Raw genomic sequence first — 19,290 nt, 5'->3', positions numbered from 1 at the left:
ACCCTAACCCTAACCCTAACCCTAACCCTAACCCTAACCCTAACCCTAACCCTAACCCTAACCCTAACCCTAACCCTAACCCTAACCCTAACCCTAACCCTAACCCTAACCCTAACCCTAACCCTAACCCTAACCCTAACCCTAACCCTAACCCTAACCCTAACCCTAACCCTAACCCTAACCCTAACCCTAACCCTAACCCTAACCCTAACCCTAACCCTAACCCTAACCCTAACCCTAACCCTAACCCTAACCCTAACCCTAACCCTAACCCTAACCCTAACCCTAACCCTAACCCTAACCCTAACCCTAACCCTAACCCTAACCCTAACCCTAACCCTAACCCTAACCCTAACCCTAACCCTAACCCTAACCCTAACCCTAACCCTAACCCTAACCCTAACCCTAACCCTAACCCTAACCCTAACCCTAACCCTAACCCTAACCCTAACCCTAACCCTAACCCTAACCCTAACCCTAACCCTAACCCTAACCCTAACCCTAACCCTAACCCTAACCCTAACCCTAACCCTAACCCTAACCCTAACCCTAACCCTAACCCTAACCCTAACCCTAACCCTAACCCTAACCCTAACCCTAACCCTAACCCTAACCCTAACCCTAACCCTAACCCTAACCCCTAACCCCTAACCCTAACCCCTAACTCTAAACCCTAACCCTTAACTCTAACCTTAAATAATTTTTATAAAATAATTCTATTTCTGGCAATACTTTATGTGAGTGTTAAAAGATAAAATACTCCGTACTGAAGTTTGTAATCCTTTATTTATTACAAACATTTTCAATGAATAGATTTTGGATAAAGAAATGCAAGACAATTTTAGAAATTATAAAACCCCATACCCCAAAAAAAAAATATTTTTCCTTACAATATCTAAAAGATGTAAATGTAGGATCAAATTAAGAGTTAGTACATTATTTAAAACCAAAATGAAAACTGGTACAAATAAATATTCTATACACACACCAACTTAGAATTATGTTTAGGATAATAATTGCTGATAAATAAACACACAACAAAATGCTTCTGAAGAATGATTCGAAAATAATGATTCCCATCAACAAAGTAATGAACATGTAATTTAGAGTTGTCTTTCTAAGATAATCTATAAAAATGTACACTAGATGGAAGACAACAATGATTAAAGTAAGTGAATTTGAAAAAAAAATTATGTAATCAAACAAAAACGAATTGAAATTGTTAGACCATAAAGTTATTTTAGGTATGTTACATATATATTATATATATGTGTGAATATATGTGTATATATTAATTTATATATGTGTATATATGTGTGTATGTGTGTGTATGTGTGTATATGTGTGTATATATATATGTATATATATGTGTGTATATATGTATGTATATATATATATATATATATATATATATATATATATATATATATATATATATATATATATATATATATATATATATATATATATATATATATGTAAGTCTATGTATGTGTGTGTGTGTGCGCTCATTTCTATCTTCATGTATGTCTATAATGATCGAAGTTAAAAATATTCGTGACTGAGATAAATTCAATGCATGGATGGATTTCTTGTATTCATTGTCTGTCTTCCTCCATTTGTAAACATTTTACAATATGATGTGAAATACTGTGAAGGCGCTACCCAAACCAAGTACGGTATCGAAATTCTTGAGCATGTAACCCTTACCCTAACCTGTATGGTATCGAATGTTGGTTTTAGATATGTATTCACAAACCTAATTTGATTACGTTTGGGTTACGTCTGTATGTCTGCGAATATGAGAAAAATAAATACTCAAATAAAATGAAGTGATTTTTAAAAGCTAATTAAAATTAGGCCTAAAGGAAAATGTTTAAATAATATTTTTCCTATTAAAAAAATATATATTTTATATTTTAAGATAAAAAACATTAATTAATTATACAAACATTAAGGTATGGATCATTCATATTTAAAAAAGGCATATAAAAGGTAAAAGGAATCAAAATCATTACAAAATTTTACTCGTAAGAAAATTGCATCACAGCTTAATTAATTTATAATAATAATATATTGGTATTACACTACGATAAAAGGACATTCTTAATTTTAAAGCAAATTAGCAGGATAAAAATGTTAAAACTCACAGATTAAAAATAATCAACGTTAGCAGGATAACAATGCAAGAATTCAGATTGAAAACAATACTAGCATAAATGCTTTAGAAACTTTAGCAGTAAAAACAAATAGTCCATTACGAGAAATTTACAACTGGTCAATCAGAAACAAACAAAAGTGAGTCAGCAGCTAAAAAAAGAAACTTCTAGTTTGGGTCGGGTTAGGCTTAGATAAAATGGAAGTTAAAGCCGATACACTTCTGGGCCTATATACTAACCCTAACCCTTAACTTAATATCTACTTTTAAAATGATCAAAATACGTGCCTAGCTCGAGCTACTAACCCTAATCCAATGCTCGAAAAATTAACCCTACCCTAATGGACGCCAGCGAGAAAAGTCTCAAAGGTATTTGAGAGGTCCATAAATTAATTTATAAATCATGCACGGCGTAGTTACAATAAATATGGTGATAAAATCCTGCCTGTCTGGTTTTTTTTCACGTGTAATGGCGACATAAACAATGGCATCCTGCCATTCGATAGGCCGCCATAAATTGTATTGTACAAATTATAAGCTAAAAATAGAAAAACTAGGTCATGGGGTTTAAATTTGCATTGTTATTTAAAAACTTGATCTGCAAAGTTTTGTAAACAAATAGTTATCGATCACTAAGTTACTGTACAGCCAATCAATATTTGTCTTACGAAAGTGAAACATCCGGTTATAACATAGGCTTGATGAAAATAAATAGAAATGTAGCCTTAAACTCAACAAATTATTTTCAAGTTCTCTAGATTTGCAACTTTTATAGCATTTATTCCTAAAATATAAAATTTCTAAATTAATTTTAGGCTTAAGTTTTTTTTTACGGTCTAAATCTAAAAAGCACGTTTTTATTCCATGTCAACAACATTATGGAAGGAATCTCGTCAACTCGCTGGTGTCCATTCATGCCATTAATGGTTGGTCCAACGGAACAAAGTATCTACAGGTTGCTAGAATTGTTGTGGTTTACGTTTTGTTAATCAATCGATTAAACTTACTCGAGAATTATGGGTTAGAAGTCATGCAATCTACATCGCGACCTTGTAACTTCAGTGAACTCATTGAGAAAAAAAAAGGAACCGGATATGCCTATTGAATGTGGACAAGCAGAAAGTACAGCTTTTGTTAGGAAAACGATTATTGCAAATTTAAGATTCAATAATAGTAATACGGCGATAGAGCATAGACCTATACGGTTAGAGGGTAAGACTTCAATCTGTGTAGAAAACAGAACAGCAGATGTTTCGAGCAATTCAGCTTGAGTTGTGGACAAGTTTAGAAAGGACAATTTTAAGTTTGTATATAAAGCATTCGCCGTTCCACTACCCCATAAACCTGGGTTAGGGTTAGTTAAAATAATGTTTTGGGCTAGTGTTAGTTAAAGATAGTGTTTTGATAATAACACTGAAAGACAGAAAAATTCATGGCATAAAAATTGTTGAGTAAACAAAACTGTTAATCGACTTCACAATCATCCTGACTTTTCCCGCCTAATTTATCGTGAAAGCAGTCGCACAGGAAATCCTCCATTGATGTAAAAAGATGGCGTCTCGTGTTCCCGCCTAACAGGCCGTGATGCTTGTCGCCGTAAAGCTGGACACAAAAATTAGATTAATTATCATCAACATAATCAACAACTAAAGCAGAACAAAAAAATTAGATTAATTATCATCAACATAATCAACAACTAAAGCTGAACACAAAAATTAGATTAATTATCATCAACATAATCAACAACTAAAGCTGAACACAAAAATTAGATTAATTATCATCAACATAATCAACAACTAACTTGATCACAAAAATTAGATTAATTATCATCAACATAATCAACAACTAAATTGATCACAAAAATTAGATTAATTATCATCAACATAATTAACAACTAAAGCTGAACACAAGGAGTAGAAAAAAAAATTAAATTGTTTGATAAAACATCGATTCAAGTTAACAATGAATTAAAATCTGTAGCACAACAAACAAGGTAATTAAAAAGTCTTGTGACAATTTAAGCGCAATTTCCTTATGTTATCTAAAAATATCTCTGTCGTAGCGTAAATCAAGAGCAGGGTTAGTAAAACGATTGGTTAGTTATTAAAACGTTTTTTTATTAATTTTTGTTTCAGTATTTTACATTTTTATTTACAATAGAGTTACATGACTAAAAACCATTGCGCGCCTAGCTAACGAACGTGATGGCGCAGCCATTGAACGTGATGGCGCAGCTATTGAACGTGATGACGCGTGTGGTGTGGTTAGATAAACATTCCTACTAATTCGGTCCAAATTTTAATTAATTCAAACAATTTTTTGTGACCGAACGAAAGGATATTTTTGAAAACTTTCTTCGGCAATATTGTTCTAAAATATGGCAGAAATCGATTGGTAAATGTTTTAAGTCGCTAAGTGGTTTGGTTGCCGAGATATGGGCCAAAAACTGCATTTTTTCGAGTTTTTTTTTTGGCTTTTCCGGGAAATCCATGAAAGAAATCCGGAATTTTTATAGCCTATGTTCATCCTCGTAACTTGCTTAACATATTTGCTTTTGGAACTAGTCCTCGATATTGCTTCGTTGAGGAGGAGATACGACTTAAAGCTGCGGACACACATCCATTCCCAGAAAAGACGAGTTAATAAACGCAATTCTCCAGAATGGAAATTGCGCTAAAAAGTTCTCAATAAAACCAGACCTAACGCTAACCCTAACCCTAAACCTAGATTTTATACGAATTTTTAAAATTATTGAAGTAATTAATAGTATTATCTCCCCTGAGTCGCCTGTAGTCGGAGGGATCAATGTTTTTTGAAAATTACTGGTGTGGCACAATTTTCAATGTCTAGCTGTATAGGTAGTTCACAATTTTTCTGTACAGTTCTAACACACGTTCTTGATTTCCCTTTGTTTTACCTTATTTTTCAAGTTTTCAACCCGAAATATTTTTTATTGGCATCTCCAATAGTCAGGCAAACGCATTTAACTTCTAGTTATACAATTTTAATCAAATTGTCTTTGTATTAGACCGATGTTTACAAGTGGACTTATAAGTACCGTCAGGGCACACGGTCATTTTTTTAGGATTTTTAGAAAATGGCAGATTTTTTATGTGGAGTTACATAAATATTGTCTTGATGATTAATTATCTAAATGTACTCAAAAATGATATTTACACATTTATAAGAAGGTTAGTGTATGGTTTTTCTAAGAGATATTGTAATTACATGTTAATTTCTAGTAGTAAAAAAATAACAAGAATAAAGGTATCAGTTGAAGGCTCGTTTACAAGGCTTAGTATACTTCATTTGTATACCAAAGCCTAGTTCTAGTTGTAAGATTTAATTTGTTAGTTATATTTACTTCAATAAAATAAACTGTCTTGCCTACAACAACTAGCATTTACGTAATGTATACGTGTAGACTAGTAATAGTCCAAACTTCTGCATATAGTATAGACCTATAAGATAAATTTTAATCAGTAAACAAAAAAGAGTAGGCCACTACGGCTATCCTAAACACATTGCGCTCACTTCTATTTATGAACTTTACACTGTAGTTTAGACTTGTCATAACATTCTAGTAGGCTACAACTATACTAGTATTACTAGTAGTTGTGTGCTGAATGACTAAGCTTTTGTTTATGTGGCTCATAGTACTAGCTTTTGGAAGCTTCCAGCAAAAGCATGTTCATTCCGGCAACCGTTGCTACACCAGAAAACCACAGACAAGATTGAGGGAGCTTGACATGTCGACTACTTTTGCTGTGTTTGAGGTATAAGATGTGTTCCGACAGAAAATCGAGTAAAAATTTACTCAAAATATACTTTTGTGCTGTATTTATGTGTGAAAATTACAAAAAGTGATTGTTATAATGATTGCCATGTTATTAGTTAATAAATTGTATCGTTTGTTCCTGTTTTGTAAAAAAATGTTTGGAAAAAAAAATGTCCTACATTCCTGACGGTACTTATAAGTACCAATATAGGTTTGGGCCATTAAAAATTTATGAAACAAAATTTCCTTCGAGATATGCTTTGAATGTGCCAAAAGCAATATAGTAACACATTGTTTAAGTAAAAATTTAATTCAGAACATAATTCCGTAAATAAAGGGTTAAAGAAACTTCTATTTTAAAAACAAACTTAGATTTAAAAAAAGAACTACAACTGATCACTTTATAAATACATATTGATTAAACAAAACAACTGGACATTTTATAAATCAAATTTTATGTGTGTGTGAGTGTGTGTGTGTGTGTGTGTGTGTGTGAATGCTTACCTGGAACCGGAAATAAACATCAGCCTCAGTTAATGCCTTAATCAGCTGGACAGAGTGCTGGAAGTGGACATTGTCTGGTGAGAGAGAGAAAAGGCCGTCAGAGATTTTCATGTTTAGAACTTCTGCAGTACCGTGGATCAAAGTTAAGTATGAGTTAGGATATGCTATCCATGACTTACCGTCTGCAGTACCATGTACCAGCATGAAGTTTGACTTTTTGAAGTTATCAACTTTGTTTGATATATTGGCGTTCTGAAACAATGAGTGTAGGTTCAGGGCTAGGATTAGTGCTATGATATTATTACATATTAAGTTTTTTTTTTTACATCAGCCGTTTAATTTTTTTCTTGATAACCAGTGTACAGACACGAAAAGCTCAGTATTTTCGGTGCTTAGTTAGCAAAATGTCATGTAAATGTCATAAATATTAGACAAGGGTTTTAACAGATAATTTACTGACCCACGCTTTTTTTTAATAGTTATTTTATTAGTGGTGTTTTATTATAAATTTAAAGAAAATCATTTATTTTATACTTTTTAGTGCATTATGACACAAAAGCTTGATATTAAAACGTTTTCTATGCATTTTAACTTTCTCATATACGAGAAAATTTGACAGTCTTCTGCATTTTAATCGGGCAAAAATTAAAAATCCAGATTTATCAAAATTTCGGCGTTTTATGCGTAATCGAGTCGGAAAAATTGGGTTTTGCAATTCTGTCCGTGTGTGTGTGTATGTGTGTGTGTGTGTGTATGTCTGTAAACACGATAACTTGAGTTACATTACAGCTAGGTTGATTCAATTTCATATATAAGTATTTTATCAAATTAGTGGTTCTGTATCAACTTTTCAAAGATTTCCGGTAACCAAAAGTGGAACTTATTCTAATTTCAATATTTCAAAAGCCTATAACTTGAGTAGGCTACTGTTTCAGATAGATAATTGAAATTTCACATGTTAGTAAAATATCTAATAGTGTGTCTATTGGGTACATTTACTAATATTTAGGAAAAGAACTACGCTTTTCTTTATTATAATTTCAGTAGTAGAGTATTATTATATATTTAAAGAAAATAATTTATTTATCCTTTTTAGTGCATTATTACATAAAAGCCTGTTATTAACACGTTTTTTTGTGCATTTGTTCCAGTACTAAAAACTATTCGCACCAAATGAACACGATAATGCGCATATAATAGAGCGGAAATAGTAGTAGGACAGCCCATCAATTTCAGAAATTTTAATAAATTAATAAAAAATTGATTAGGCATCCAATTAAGTCAAATTTAATGTGAAATTGTATTGTTTTTATGTCTTGACCCACGTGCTGAATTCCAGAGATATTTGTTGGTTAGAAAATGCCCGAAATTTCGCTCGCCCGTTTCGATCTATGACCACATACAGACAGACAGACAAACAGAGGAAGCAAGTTAAATAAAAGCTTGTAAAAATGTAGCAAATTCCTACTTACTGTGTACCCTACAGTATTATCTTTAGGCAAACCCATGTAGCGTTCAGTATAGATAGAATCTGCCAAATATTTCATTTATAAATATATTTATTATGTGCAATTATTATTAAAATCTTATTTTTTAAAAGTATTAGGCTTATATTAATTTTGACTAAATTGTATTTCAAACATTTTGCTTTAATACTAATATTAACATCTATAATTCACTTGGGAGAACCTTTAATACATACGTGGCATTTTAACTCAACATTTAATTAAAATAATTTACATTTTATGCTCTTGCATTTTAAACATTAATTTTAATGTCTTCATACATACTCTGTGTTTACGTTATCAACATATATATATATATATATATATTTAACAATAAAGGTATTAAAAATTTAATATAAATACTGATATTTTATTTAATAAAAAAGTAAAGGCTATACAAAAAAAGTAATGTTAGGAAATAATTCTGTGAGGCCAAGACGTAAGAAGAAAATTCAGAATTTCTATGTAGGTCTACTTATTGTAACAGAAAATACTTGATTACATGTGTGCATTCGTTTTAATGTTTTCATTTTGTGCGCGAAATTTAATCAGAAATATTGGTTTTAAAACGTACACATTTATTTTTATTTTCTCGTATACGGAAAAACTATTGTAATATCACTCTCATAGTAAATGAGATTTTGACGGTTTTCAATGACTTACATTTCCCTATAGAGTAAGAGAGAGGGAGAGAGATAGATAGAGAGAGAAAGAGAGAGAGAGAGAGTCAGAGGCGTAGCGACCCTTCCCGGCGCCCGGGGACAAACTTTTCGATTTGCACCCCCCCCTCGAGATTTCGATTTACACCCCCCTCGAGATTTCGATTTGCACCCCCCCCCCCCCTCAAACTTTCGATTTGCACCCCCCTCAACCTTTCAATTTATTTTTGCAACCCATTTTGGCGCCCCCTAAGGTCGGCGCCCGGGGACATATGTCCCCCCCCCCCCCCCGCCCCCCCTCGCCACGCTACTGGAGAGAGTGAGAGAGAGAGAAAAAAGATAAATAGCATGAGAGAAAAAGAGAGAATAGAAAAAGTGCGAGAGAGAGAGAGATAGAGAGAGAGAGAGAGAGAGAGAGATACCAGTAAATTCGAACCTGAAGTTGTTAAGAGATATATTAAAACAGGAAGGATAAATATTGTTTGCGGATTTCTTAACCAGGTTTCTTAACTTAGTTACACTCTTATTTATCAGACTTTTAACATTAATTGATTAGTATTCTATATTGCTTTCATACTCCAAGTTTAATGTACATAGAGATTAAATTAAAAAGGAAAATAATGTCCTTTGTTGTATAACCTTAGGACGGATATAAAAAAATTCCCGCTTCCTCGGATAGAAACGATTCTATAAAACCGACCCTTATCCATTGAATAGAAAACAAACGATAGAAAACAAACGATAGAAAACAAACGATAGAAAACAAACGATAGAAAACAAACGATAGAAAACCTACCATAATACTTCCAGTCAGTAACAGGTGCCACAGAAATGCCACATTTAAAAACTGATTGGTCTCGAGTTAGAGCAGAGGCAGCCACGAACCCACCATAAGACTAAAATAATAAGAAACACAAAAATAATACAAAACACAAGAATAGTAAAAATACTAATATAATACAAAACATATAAATATTACAAAATACTAAGATAATACAAAATACTAAAATAATACAAAATATATATATAATACAAAATACTAAAATAATACAAAACACTAAACTAATACAAAATACTAAATAATTAAAATAATACTACAATAATACAAAACACTAAAATAATACAAAACACTAAAATAATACAAAATACTAAAATAATAAAAAAATACTTTAACAAAATAAAAACACTAAAATACTACAAAACAATCAAATGAAGCAAAACAATGAAAAAATGGAAAATATTAGAATAATTAAAACATTAAAGGAACTTAAAACATTATAATAGCCAATAAAAGAAAATATTTAAACAACACGAAATTTTAAAATAACCAAAAATAGAAAGAACACAAAAACTAACACAATGGTAGTTTGTTTTATAAAATGTTTATAAATTAAAATTACACTAAATATTTAAATATTATAAAACACTAAAACAATATAAAACATAAAGTAACACATAAACGTGACTTTACTTCATAATATATTTACAGTATATCTACAATATATCAATAATATATTGATAATATATCTTTATAATATATTTATCATATATATTTATAATATACTAGCGTACCCATCCACGCGCGTTGCCGCGGAAATAGAAGAAAGTCTGACGAAATATATAAGAATGGTTTCATCCATGCGTTACCAATCCTATATTCTTAGACGCGTGACCTTGTTTTTTAAAACTGAGTTATTTACATGTAAACAATGCCAGCGCTTGGATCATAAATATCGGGACACGAAAACCTTGAGTGTACGTTAATCACTCACCGAAATAATGAGGTATAACACACTTAGGTGACCGCCCATGCATCAGGGACGTATAGGGGCGCTCTCGGGTGCCCCAGATTACACTACCGCAGAGACACTGCGTACGGCACGTGCTTCCTTAAAACTAACATAAGCGCCATAGTGCTCACAGGATAACCCAGAGCGCTACATAGCATCCTGAAACAATGATGCAGATTGCATCATTCGCTAAAGTGACACAAATCAACAGGGTTTTTTCTTTAATACATAAAAAACAAAGTTTGACGAGTTAAACATCAGTGTGACTGATGCAATTCGTTAGCGTTACTAATGGTGTATTATTAGATGCTCGACCTCAGTTTATGATTGGATCGTCTAAAAATATACGCTAATATTGCATTATTCGCAAAGTCACAAAATTGTTTGGATTTTTTTACTGACAAAAGGAAAAAAACCCAGTTAATAATCTAACCTTGGTTAATTTGTGTGATTATTTTTAAAAAAAATGTATTACATGGCCCTCAGCGGCCCACGTGAGCCTTGGGGGCCGAAACTGAAATATTTGTTCGCAGCCAAATTGCACCATACCGTGGCGCCGGCGGACACGCCTGATTTAATTTAGTGAGCGACTGTAACGCCCCATCTTATCCATTCTCTATCACAATGTTTAGAACGAACGTAGTTGCCATAGCGCTCACGGGAAAGACCAGGGCGCCAAATTGAATCCTGCCGGGGGCCGCCCTTGCGTAATTAAATCCCCCCCCCAGAAATAACCACCTCGGGGGTATTCATCAACTCACTAAAGTTTTATGGCACACTGATAAACGGTGTCTAGCCTTATCCGACTTTCATTTTTTAAAATATATCTTATATAGAGAAAAATCGCATCCTCCCGGGGCGCATCCCTTGCGAAATTAAAAATGATTTTTTTTTTACATAAACCTCACCTGGAGTGTTCTAATCTGCTCCCCAATGTTTGATATCGATCGGATGAACGGTGTGAAACCGAAATCGACTTTTATTAATTTTTTAATATACCGTATATAGAGAAAAGTCGAACCCTCCCGGGGCGCCGCCCTTGCGAAATTAAATTAGATTTGTTTTGCAGAAACCTTCCCTGGAGTGTTCATATCAACTCCCCAAAGTTTAACGACGATCGGGTGAACGGTGTGAAACCGCAGTCGACTTTTATTTTTATATACCGTATAAAGAGAAAAAAAACAAATCGCGCCCTACCGGGGCGCCACCCTGCGAATTTGAATTTTTTTTTCGCAGAAACCTCCCCAGGAATATTCTCGACAACTTCCCAAAGTTTCACGGGGATGTGATGAGAGGTGCAGCGATGCACAAAAGACAGACAGACAGACAGACAAACACACGCACACACGCACACACACACACAAACACACATACATTGCTTTATATATATATATAGATTTTTAAAGAAAAATAACTCAAAAAGTAGGCATTAAACTAAGTTTGAAATAAATTTACAAAAATAAATACACAATTCAACCATTAGACTGTACACATAACTATGATACCTACTTAAAACGATGAAATTATGTTTTTAACAAAAAAGAATAAAAACATACCCATCCCCATATAGCCATATTGGTCTGGTCTATGTAATGATGTGTACCAAAATATCTGTAAAAAAACCGTGAGAACGTATTAGACGACGGGTCGAAGAGAATTCTACATATTGTAAAAATACTACAGATTGTATAAATACTACATATTGTATAGATACTACATATTGTATAGATAATACAAATTGTAAAGGTACTACGGATTATACAGATACTACAGATTGTAAAGATACATAGATTGTATAGTATAGAGATTTAGGCTGGTCTAGACTACATGATTTCTAATTAGCATTTATCAGTTTGATTTTTAGTCTCATTCTTTTAATAAAAAAACCCACGCTTATATCAAAGCTCATGTCAGTGCTCATGTCAGTGCTAATATCAATGCTCATGTCAGTGCTAATGTCAGCACAGAAAGAAACTTGATATCATCAACCCAAGATGACGTCATGATCGGACGGTAAAGCGCACGCCTGCTAACCAGAGTTTTTTCCTGGCATCTCTTGGGGGGGGGGGGGGAAAGGCTGCCCCCCCCCCTCCTCGAAGAAAGTCTACCGCCCCCAGAACGAAATGAAATTTATATAGAAAATATATATTTTGAACAGGGTCCGCCCCCCACTCGAAAAAAGTCTACCGTCCCCCCCCCCCCCCCCGAATAAAAAATTCTGGAAGAAACACTGCTGCTAACCCAAATGTTTTGATCGCCGAGTTCACTCAACTCTAATGGGTACCTGACTCACGTTAGAAAAAGTAAATGCGGCTAGAAATACTATCACCCTGTACTTACCACACTATCACTTTATATGCCAAGGTCTCATATTCGAATTCTTCTTTCCCTTCGAACACCAGGTTCAAAAGGCTAATCTTAATCAACTTGTAAATTAATTGTGAGCTTTAACTATAAATAGATTTGGACTAACAAGAGTTTATGGACTAGAGCTAAGAGGGAAATGTAGAATGAAAGTGTTGGAATATATTGGGAGGCTCAATGATGGAATGGTGGAATGGTGGGATGATGGAATGGTGGAATGATGGAATGGTGGAATGATGGAATGGTGGAATGATGGAATGGTGGAATGGTGGGATGGTGGAATGATGGAATGGTGGAATGGTGGAATGGTGGGATGGTGGAGTGATGGAATGGTGGAATAGTGGGATGGTGGAATGGTGGGATGGTGGGATGGTGGAATGGTGGGATGGTGGAATGGTGGGATGATAGAATGGTGGAATGGTGGGATGGTGGAATGATGGAATGATGGAATGGTGGAATGGTGGAATGATGGAATGATGGAATGGTGAAATGGTGGAAGTTTCGAACACTTCACCTAAAATTTGCAGTGCAAAGGTATAAGCTGATGTGTTACAATGGTTAGACTTCAACATTTCAAAACTTCATACTTGATTTAGGCAATACATTAAAAAAACAACAACAAAAACTATGTGCATAATTATGGTAACCATAACATAATCTGGATAAGCCAAAACCTAATAGAATTCATTCATTATAATGTTCTTACTCTAAGAAGTGGGCGGTCCATGAATTAGGATTAAGGATTTAGGTGCCTAACCCTATAATCTGTTCTAGCCCCTAACTCTAAAATTGCAAGGAATGTTCTTACTCTGCTGCCTTAATGGAATCATCAACTTCACGTGTTCCCAGGTTCCGGTAGATGGTGTGCAGAAATTTATCGCCACGACCAGAAGTCCCTGGAGCATCGACTTTGGCGTAGATAAAATCCCTGGAGCTGACAAGGTAGGTCATCCAGTCTATGGTGTACTTCTCTTTGACTTCTTGGGTACCAGGGCCGCCATAGCTGAAAAATATGGTCAGACCTCGAGAGGTTAGGTTAGGTTAGGTTAGGTTAGATTAGGTTAGGTTAGGTTTAGTTGGGTTAGGTTAGGTTTGGTTAGGTTAAGATATGTTAAGTTAGGTTAGGTTAGGTTAGGTTAGGTTAGGTTAAGTTGGGTTAGGTTAGGTTAGGTTATGTTAGATTAAGTTGGGTTAGGTTAGGTTAGGTTTGGTTAGGTTAGGTTAGATTAGATTAGGTTAGCTTAGGTTATGTTAGGTTAGGTTAGGCTAGGCTAGGCTAGGCTAGGCTAAGTTAGGTTAGGTTAGGTTAGGCTAGATTAGGTTAGGTTTGGTTAGGTTAAGATATGTTAAGTTAGGCTAGGTTAGGTAAGTTTGGTTAGGTTAGGTTTAGTTAGGTTAGGTTAGGTTAGGTTAGGTTAAGTTAGATTAAGTTGGGTTAGGTTAGGTTAGGTTAGGTTTGGTTAGGTTAGGTTAGGTTAGGTTAGCTTAGGTTAGGTTAGGTTAGGCTAGGCTAGGTTAGGTTAGGTTAGGCTAGGTAAGGTTAGGTTAGGTTAGGTTAGGTTAGGTTAGGTTAGGTTAGGTTATGTTAGATTACGTTGGGTTAGGTTAGGTTAGGTGAGGTTTTGTTAGATTAAGTTGGGTTAGGTTAGGTTAGGTTAGGTTATGTTATGTTATATTAAGTTGGGTTAGGTTAGGTTAGGTTTGGTTAGGTTTGGTTAGGTTAGGTTAAGTTTGGTTAGGTTAAGTTGGGTTAGGTTAGGTTAGGTTAGGTTAAGTTATGTTAGATTAAGTTGGTTAGGTTAGATTAGATTAGGTTAGGTTAGGTTAGGTTAGGTTAGGCTAGGCTAGGCTAGTTTAGGTTAGGTTAGGTTAGGTTAGGTTAGGCTAGGCTAGGTTAAGTTAAGTTAGGTTAGGTTAGGTTAGGTTAGGTTAGGTTAGGTTAGGTTAGGTTAGGTTAGCTTAGCTTAGCTTAGCTTAGCTTAGCTTAGGTTAGGTTAGGTTAGGTTAGGTTAGGTTAGGCTAGGGTAGGTTAGGTTTGATTAGGTTAGGATATGATAAGTTAGTCTAGGTTAGGCTAGGTAAGTTTGTTTAGGTTAGTTTAGCTTAGCTTAGTTTAGTTTAGCTTAGGTTTGATTAGGTTAGGGTAGGTTAGGTTTGGTTAGGTTAGGATAGGTTAAGTTAAGTTAAGTTAGGCTAGGTTAGATTAGGTTAGGTTAGGTTAGCTTAGTTTAGTTTAGGTTTGGTTAGGTAAGTTGGGTTAGGTTAGGTTTGGTTAGGTAAGTTGGGTTAGGTTAGGTTTGGTTAGGTTAGAGTTGAGTTAGAATTTGTGTAGAATAGAATTAGTATTGTGTGTAAGATAAAATTATATTATTTGAATCACACATTTAGAACAAGTGGGTATTTGACTCACACATTTAGAACAAGTGGGTATTTGACTCACACATTTAGAACAAGTGGGTATTTGACTCACACATTTAGAACAAGTGGGTATTTGACTCACACATTTAGAACAAGTGGGTATTTGACTCACAAATTTAGAACAAGTGGGTATTTGACTCACACATTTAGAACAAGTGGGTATTTGACTCACACATTTAGAACAAGTGGGTATTTGAATCACACATTTACAACAAGTGGGTATTTGACTCACACATTTAGAACAAGTGGGTATTTGACTCACACATTTAGAACAAGTGGGTATTTGACTCACACATTTAGAACAAGTGGGTATTTGACTCACACATTTAGAACAAGTGGGTATTTGAATCACACATTTAGAACAAGTGGGTATTTGACTCACACATTTAGAACAAGTGGGTACGTTATAATCTCCTCTTCTTTAAGATGTGGCGGCAGCCAGAGCTTCCCCCACAATTCTAAGATTTATACAAGCAATAAATAATTAGTTGATTGTTTACATCATGGAAACATAAATGATTATTTGACAACCTATAATAAAAATAAAAGCATTTTTGTCCATAAATTGACAAAATATAGCAAGGAAATTTTTAAAAAATCGATATTTTAAAAAAATCGATATTTTGAAAAAAGTGTGTCGGCAAAGCTCAGTTTATCGATATTGTCTGTTAGTCCGTTTGTCTCTATGTATTTTTGTATGTATGTATAAAGACTGTACCTGAGATATATGGCCGAAATTTTATATATAAGTATTACATCCTATTCCTGGATTTCGATACAATTTTGACCCATTTTCGGTAACAAAAATTTTAACTTTATTTTCACGTGAAACAAAAACTGTAGTACTTTTTCAATTATCTAAACACATTTGTAATATAATTTTATAGACCGATAGATCTACAGACCAAATAGATCTACAGACCAAATAGATCTACAGACCAAATAGATCTACAGACCAAATAGATCTACAGACCAAATAGATCTACAGACCAAATAGATCTACAGACCAAATAGATCTACAGACCAATAGATCTACAGGCCAATAGATCTACAGACCAAATAGACCAACAGACCGAATAGATCTACAGACCAAATAGATCTACAGACCAAATAGATCTACAGACCAAATAGATCTACAGACCAATAGATCTACAGACCAAATAGATCTACAGACCAAATAGATCTACAGACCAGTACATCTACAGACCAAAAAGATCTACAGACCAAATAGATCTACAGACCAATAGATCTACAGACCAATAGATCTACAGACCAAATAGATCTACAGACCAAATAGATCTACAGACCAAATAGATCTACAGACCAAATAGATCTACAGACCAAATAGATCTACAGACCAAATAGATCTACAGACCAAATAGATCTACATACCAAATAGATCTACAGACCAAATAGATCTACAGACCAAATAGATCTACAGACCAAATAGATCTACAGACCAATAGATCTACAGACCAAATAGATCTACAGACCAAATAGATCTACAGACCAAATAGATCTACAGACCAATAGATCTACAGACCAAATAGATCTACAGACCAAAAAGATCTACAGAACAAATAGATCTACAGACCAAATAGATCTACAGACCAAATAGATCTACAGGCCAATAGATCTACAGACCAAATAGACCAACATACCAAATAGATCTACAGACCAGTACATCTACAGACCAAATAGATCTACAGACCAAATAGATCTACAGACCAAATAGACCAACAGACCAATAGATCTACAGACCAAATAGACCAACAGACCAATAGATCTACAGACCAAATAGACCAACAGACCAATAGATCTACAGACCAAATAGATCTACAGACCTAATAGACCAACAGACCAAATAGATCTACAGACCAAATAGATCTACAGACCAAATAGACAAACAGACCAAATAGATCTATAGACAAAATAGATCGACAGACCAAATAGATCAACAGACCAAATAGATCTACAGGCCAATAGATCTACAGACCAAAAACACCATCAGACCAATAGATCTACAGACCAAATAGACCAACAGACCAATAGATCTACAGACCGAATAGACCAACAGACCAATAGATCAACAGACCACATACACCAACAGACCAATAGATCTACAGACCAAATAGATCTACAGACCAAATAGACCAACAGACCAAACAGATCTACAGACCAAATAGATCTACAGACCAAATAGATCTACAGACCAAATAGACCAACAGACCAATAGATCTACAGACCAAATAGACCAACAGACCAAATAGATCTACATACCAAATAGATCTACAGGCCAATAGATCTACAGACCAAATAACCCAACAGACCAATAGATCTACAGACCAAATAGATCTACAGATCAAATAGACCAACAGACCAAATAGATCTACAGACCAAATAGATCTACAGACCAAATAGATCTACAGACCAAATAGATCTACAGACCAAATAGATCTACAGACCAAATAGACCAACAGACCAATAGATCTACAGACTAAATAGACCAACAGACCAATAGATCTACAGACCAAATAGATCTACAGACCAAATAGACCAACAGACCAAATAGATCTACAGGCCAATAGATCTACAGACCAAATAGACCAACAGACCAAATAGATCTACAGACCAATGGATCTACAGACCAAATAGATCTACAGACCAAATAGACCAACAGACCAAATAGATCTACAGACCAATGGATCTACAGACCAAATAGATCTACAGACCAAATAGATCTACAGACCAATGGATCTACAGACCAAATAGATCTACAGACCAAATAGACCAACAGACCAAATAGATCTACAGACCAATAGATCTACAGACCAAATAGATCTACAGACCAAATAGATCTACAGACCAAATAGATCTACAGACCAATGGATCTACAGACCAAATAGATCTACAGACCAAATAGATCTACAGACCAATAGATCTACAGCCCAAATAGATCTACAGACCAAATAGATCTACAGACCAAATAGATCTACAGACCAATGGATCTACAGACCAAATAGATCTACAGACCAAATAGACCAACAGACCAATAGATCTACAGACCAAATAGATCTACAGACCAAATATATCTAAAGACCGAATAGAACTACAGACCAAATAGATCTACAGACCAAATAGATCTACAGACCGAATAGATCTAAAGACCGAATAGATCTACAGACCAAATAGATCTACAGACCAAATAGATCTACAGACCAAATAGATCTACAGACCAAATAGATCTAAAGACCGAATAGATCTACAGACCAAATAGATCTACAGACCAAATAGATCTAAAGACCGAATAGATCTACAGACCAAATAGATCTACAGACCAAATAGATCTAAAGACCGAATAGATCTACAGACCAAATAGATCTACAGACCAATAGATCTACAGACCAAATAGATCTACAGACCAAATAGATCTACAGACCAAATAGATCTACAGACCAAATAGATCTACAGACCAAATAGATCTACAGACCAAATAGATCTACAGACCAATAGATCTACAGACCAAATAGATCTACAGACCGAATAGATCTAAAGACCGAATAGATCTACAGACCAAATAGAACAACAGACCAATAGATCTACAGACCAAATAGATCTACAGACCAAATAGATCTACAGACCAAATAGATCTACAGACCAATAGATCTACAGACCAAATAGACCAACAGACCAATAGATCTACAGACCAAATAGATCTACAGACCAAATAGATCTACAGACCAAATAGATCTACAGACCAAATAGATCTACAGACCAAATAGATCTACAGACCAAATAGATCTACAGACCAATAGATCTACAGACCAAATAGATCTACAGACCAAATAGATCTACAGACCAAATAGATCTACAGACCAAATAGATCTACAGACCAAATAGATCTACAGACCAAATAGATCTACAGACCAAATAGATCTACAGACCAAATAGATCTACAGACCAAATAGATCTACAGACCAAATAGATCTACAGACCAAATAGATCTACAGACCAAATAGATCTACAGACCAAATAGATCTACAGACCAAATAGATCTACAGACCAAATAGATCTACAGACCGATAGATCTACAGACCAAATAGACCAACAGACC

The 19,290-nt window shown here is 34.5% G+C and overlaps 1 protein-coding gene across 6 annotated transcripts in view; it reads right to left on the bottom strand.

The window, feature by feature from the left end:
- Positions 1–767: 767 nt before the first annotated feature.
- The window catches only part of LOC131931739 (dipeptidyl peptidase 4), a 101,761-nt gene continuing 83,238 nt past the window's right edge, over positions 768–19,290 (bottom strand). For all 6 annotated transcript variants that reach the window (XM_059288583.1, XM_059288582.1, XM_059288584.1 and 3 more), the window contains 8 exons: positions 15,559–15,634; positions 13,567–13,761; positions 11,951–12,005; positions 9,401–9,500; positions 7,913–7,971; positions 6,620–6,692; positions 6,441–6,514; positions 768–3,760 (listed from right to left, as the gene is read on the bottom strand). In XM_059288583.1, coding sequence (XP_059144566.1) covers positions 3,623–3,760; positions 6,441–6,514; positions 6,620–6,692; positions 7,913–7,971; positions 9,401–9,500; positions 11,951–12,005; positions 13,567–13,761; positions 15,559–15,634 — 770 coding nt within the window. In that variant the 3' untranslated portion in view covers positions 768–3,622. The remainder of the gene's footprint in view (positions 3,761–6,440; positions 6,515–6,619; positions 6,693–7,912; positions 7,972–9,400; positions 9,501–11,950; positions 12,006–13,566; positions 13,762–15,558; positions 15,635–19,290) is intronic.

Source organism: Physella acuta, unplaced genomic scaffold (genome assembly GCF_028476545.2).
Source record: "Physella acuta isolate Inbredline_101_S28 unplaced genomic scaffold, ASM2847654v3 ptg002022l, whole genome shotgun sequence".
NCBI classification, from domain to species: domain Eukaryota; kingdom Metazoa; phylum Mollusca; class Gastropoda; family Physidae; genus Physella; species Physella acuta.
Note: the sequence above shows the minus strand (reverse complement) of the source record. Positions and strands in the feature narration are given on the sequence as shown.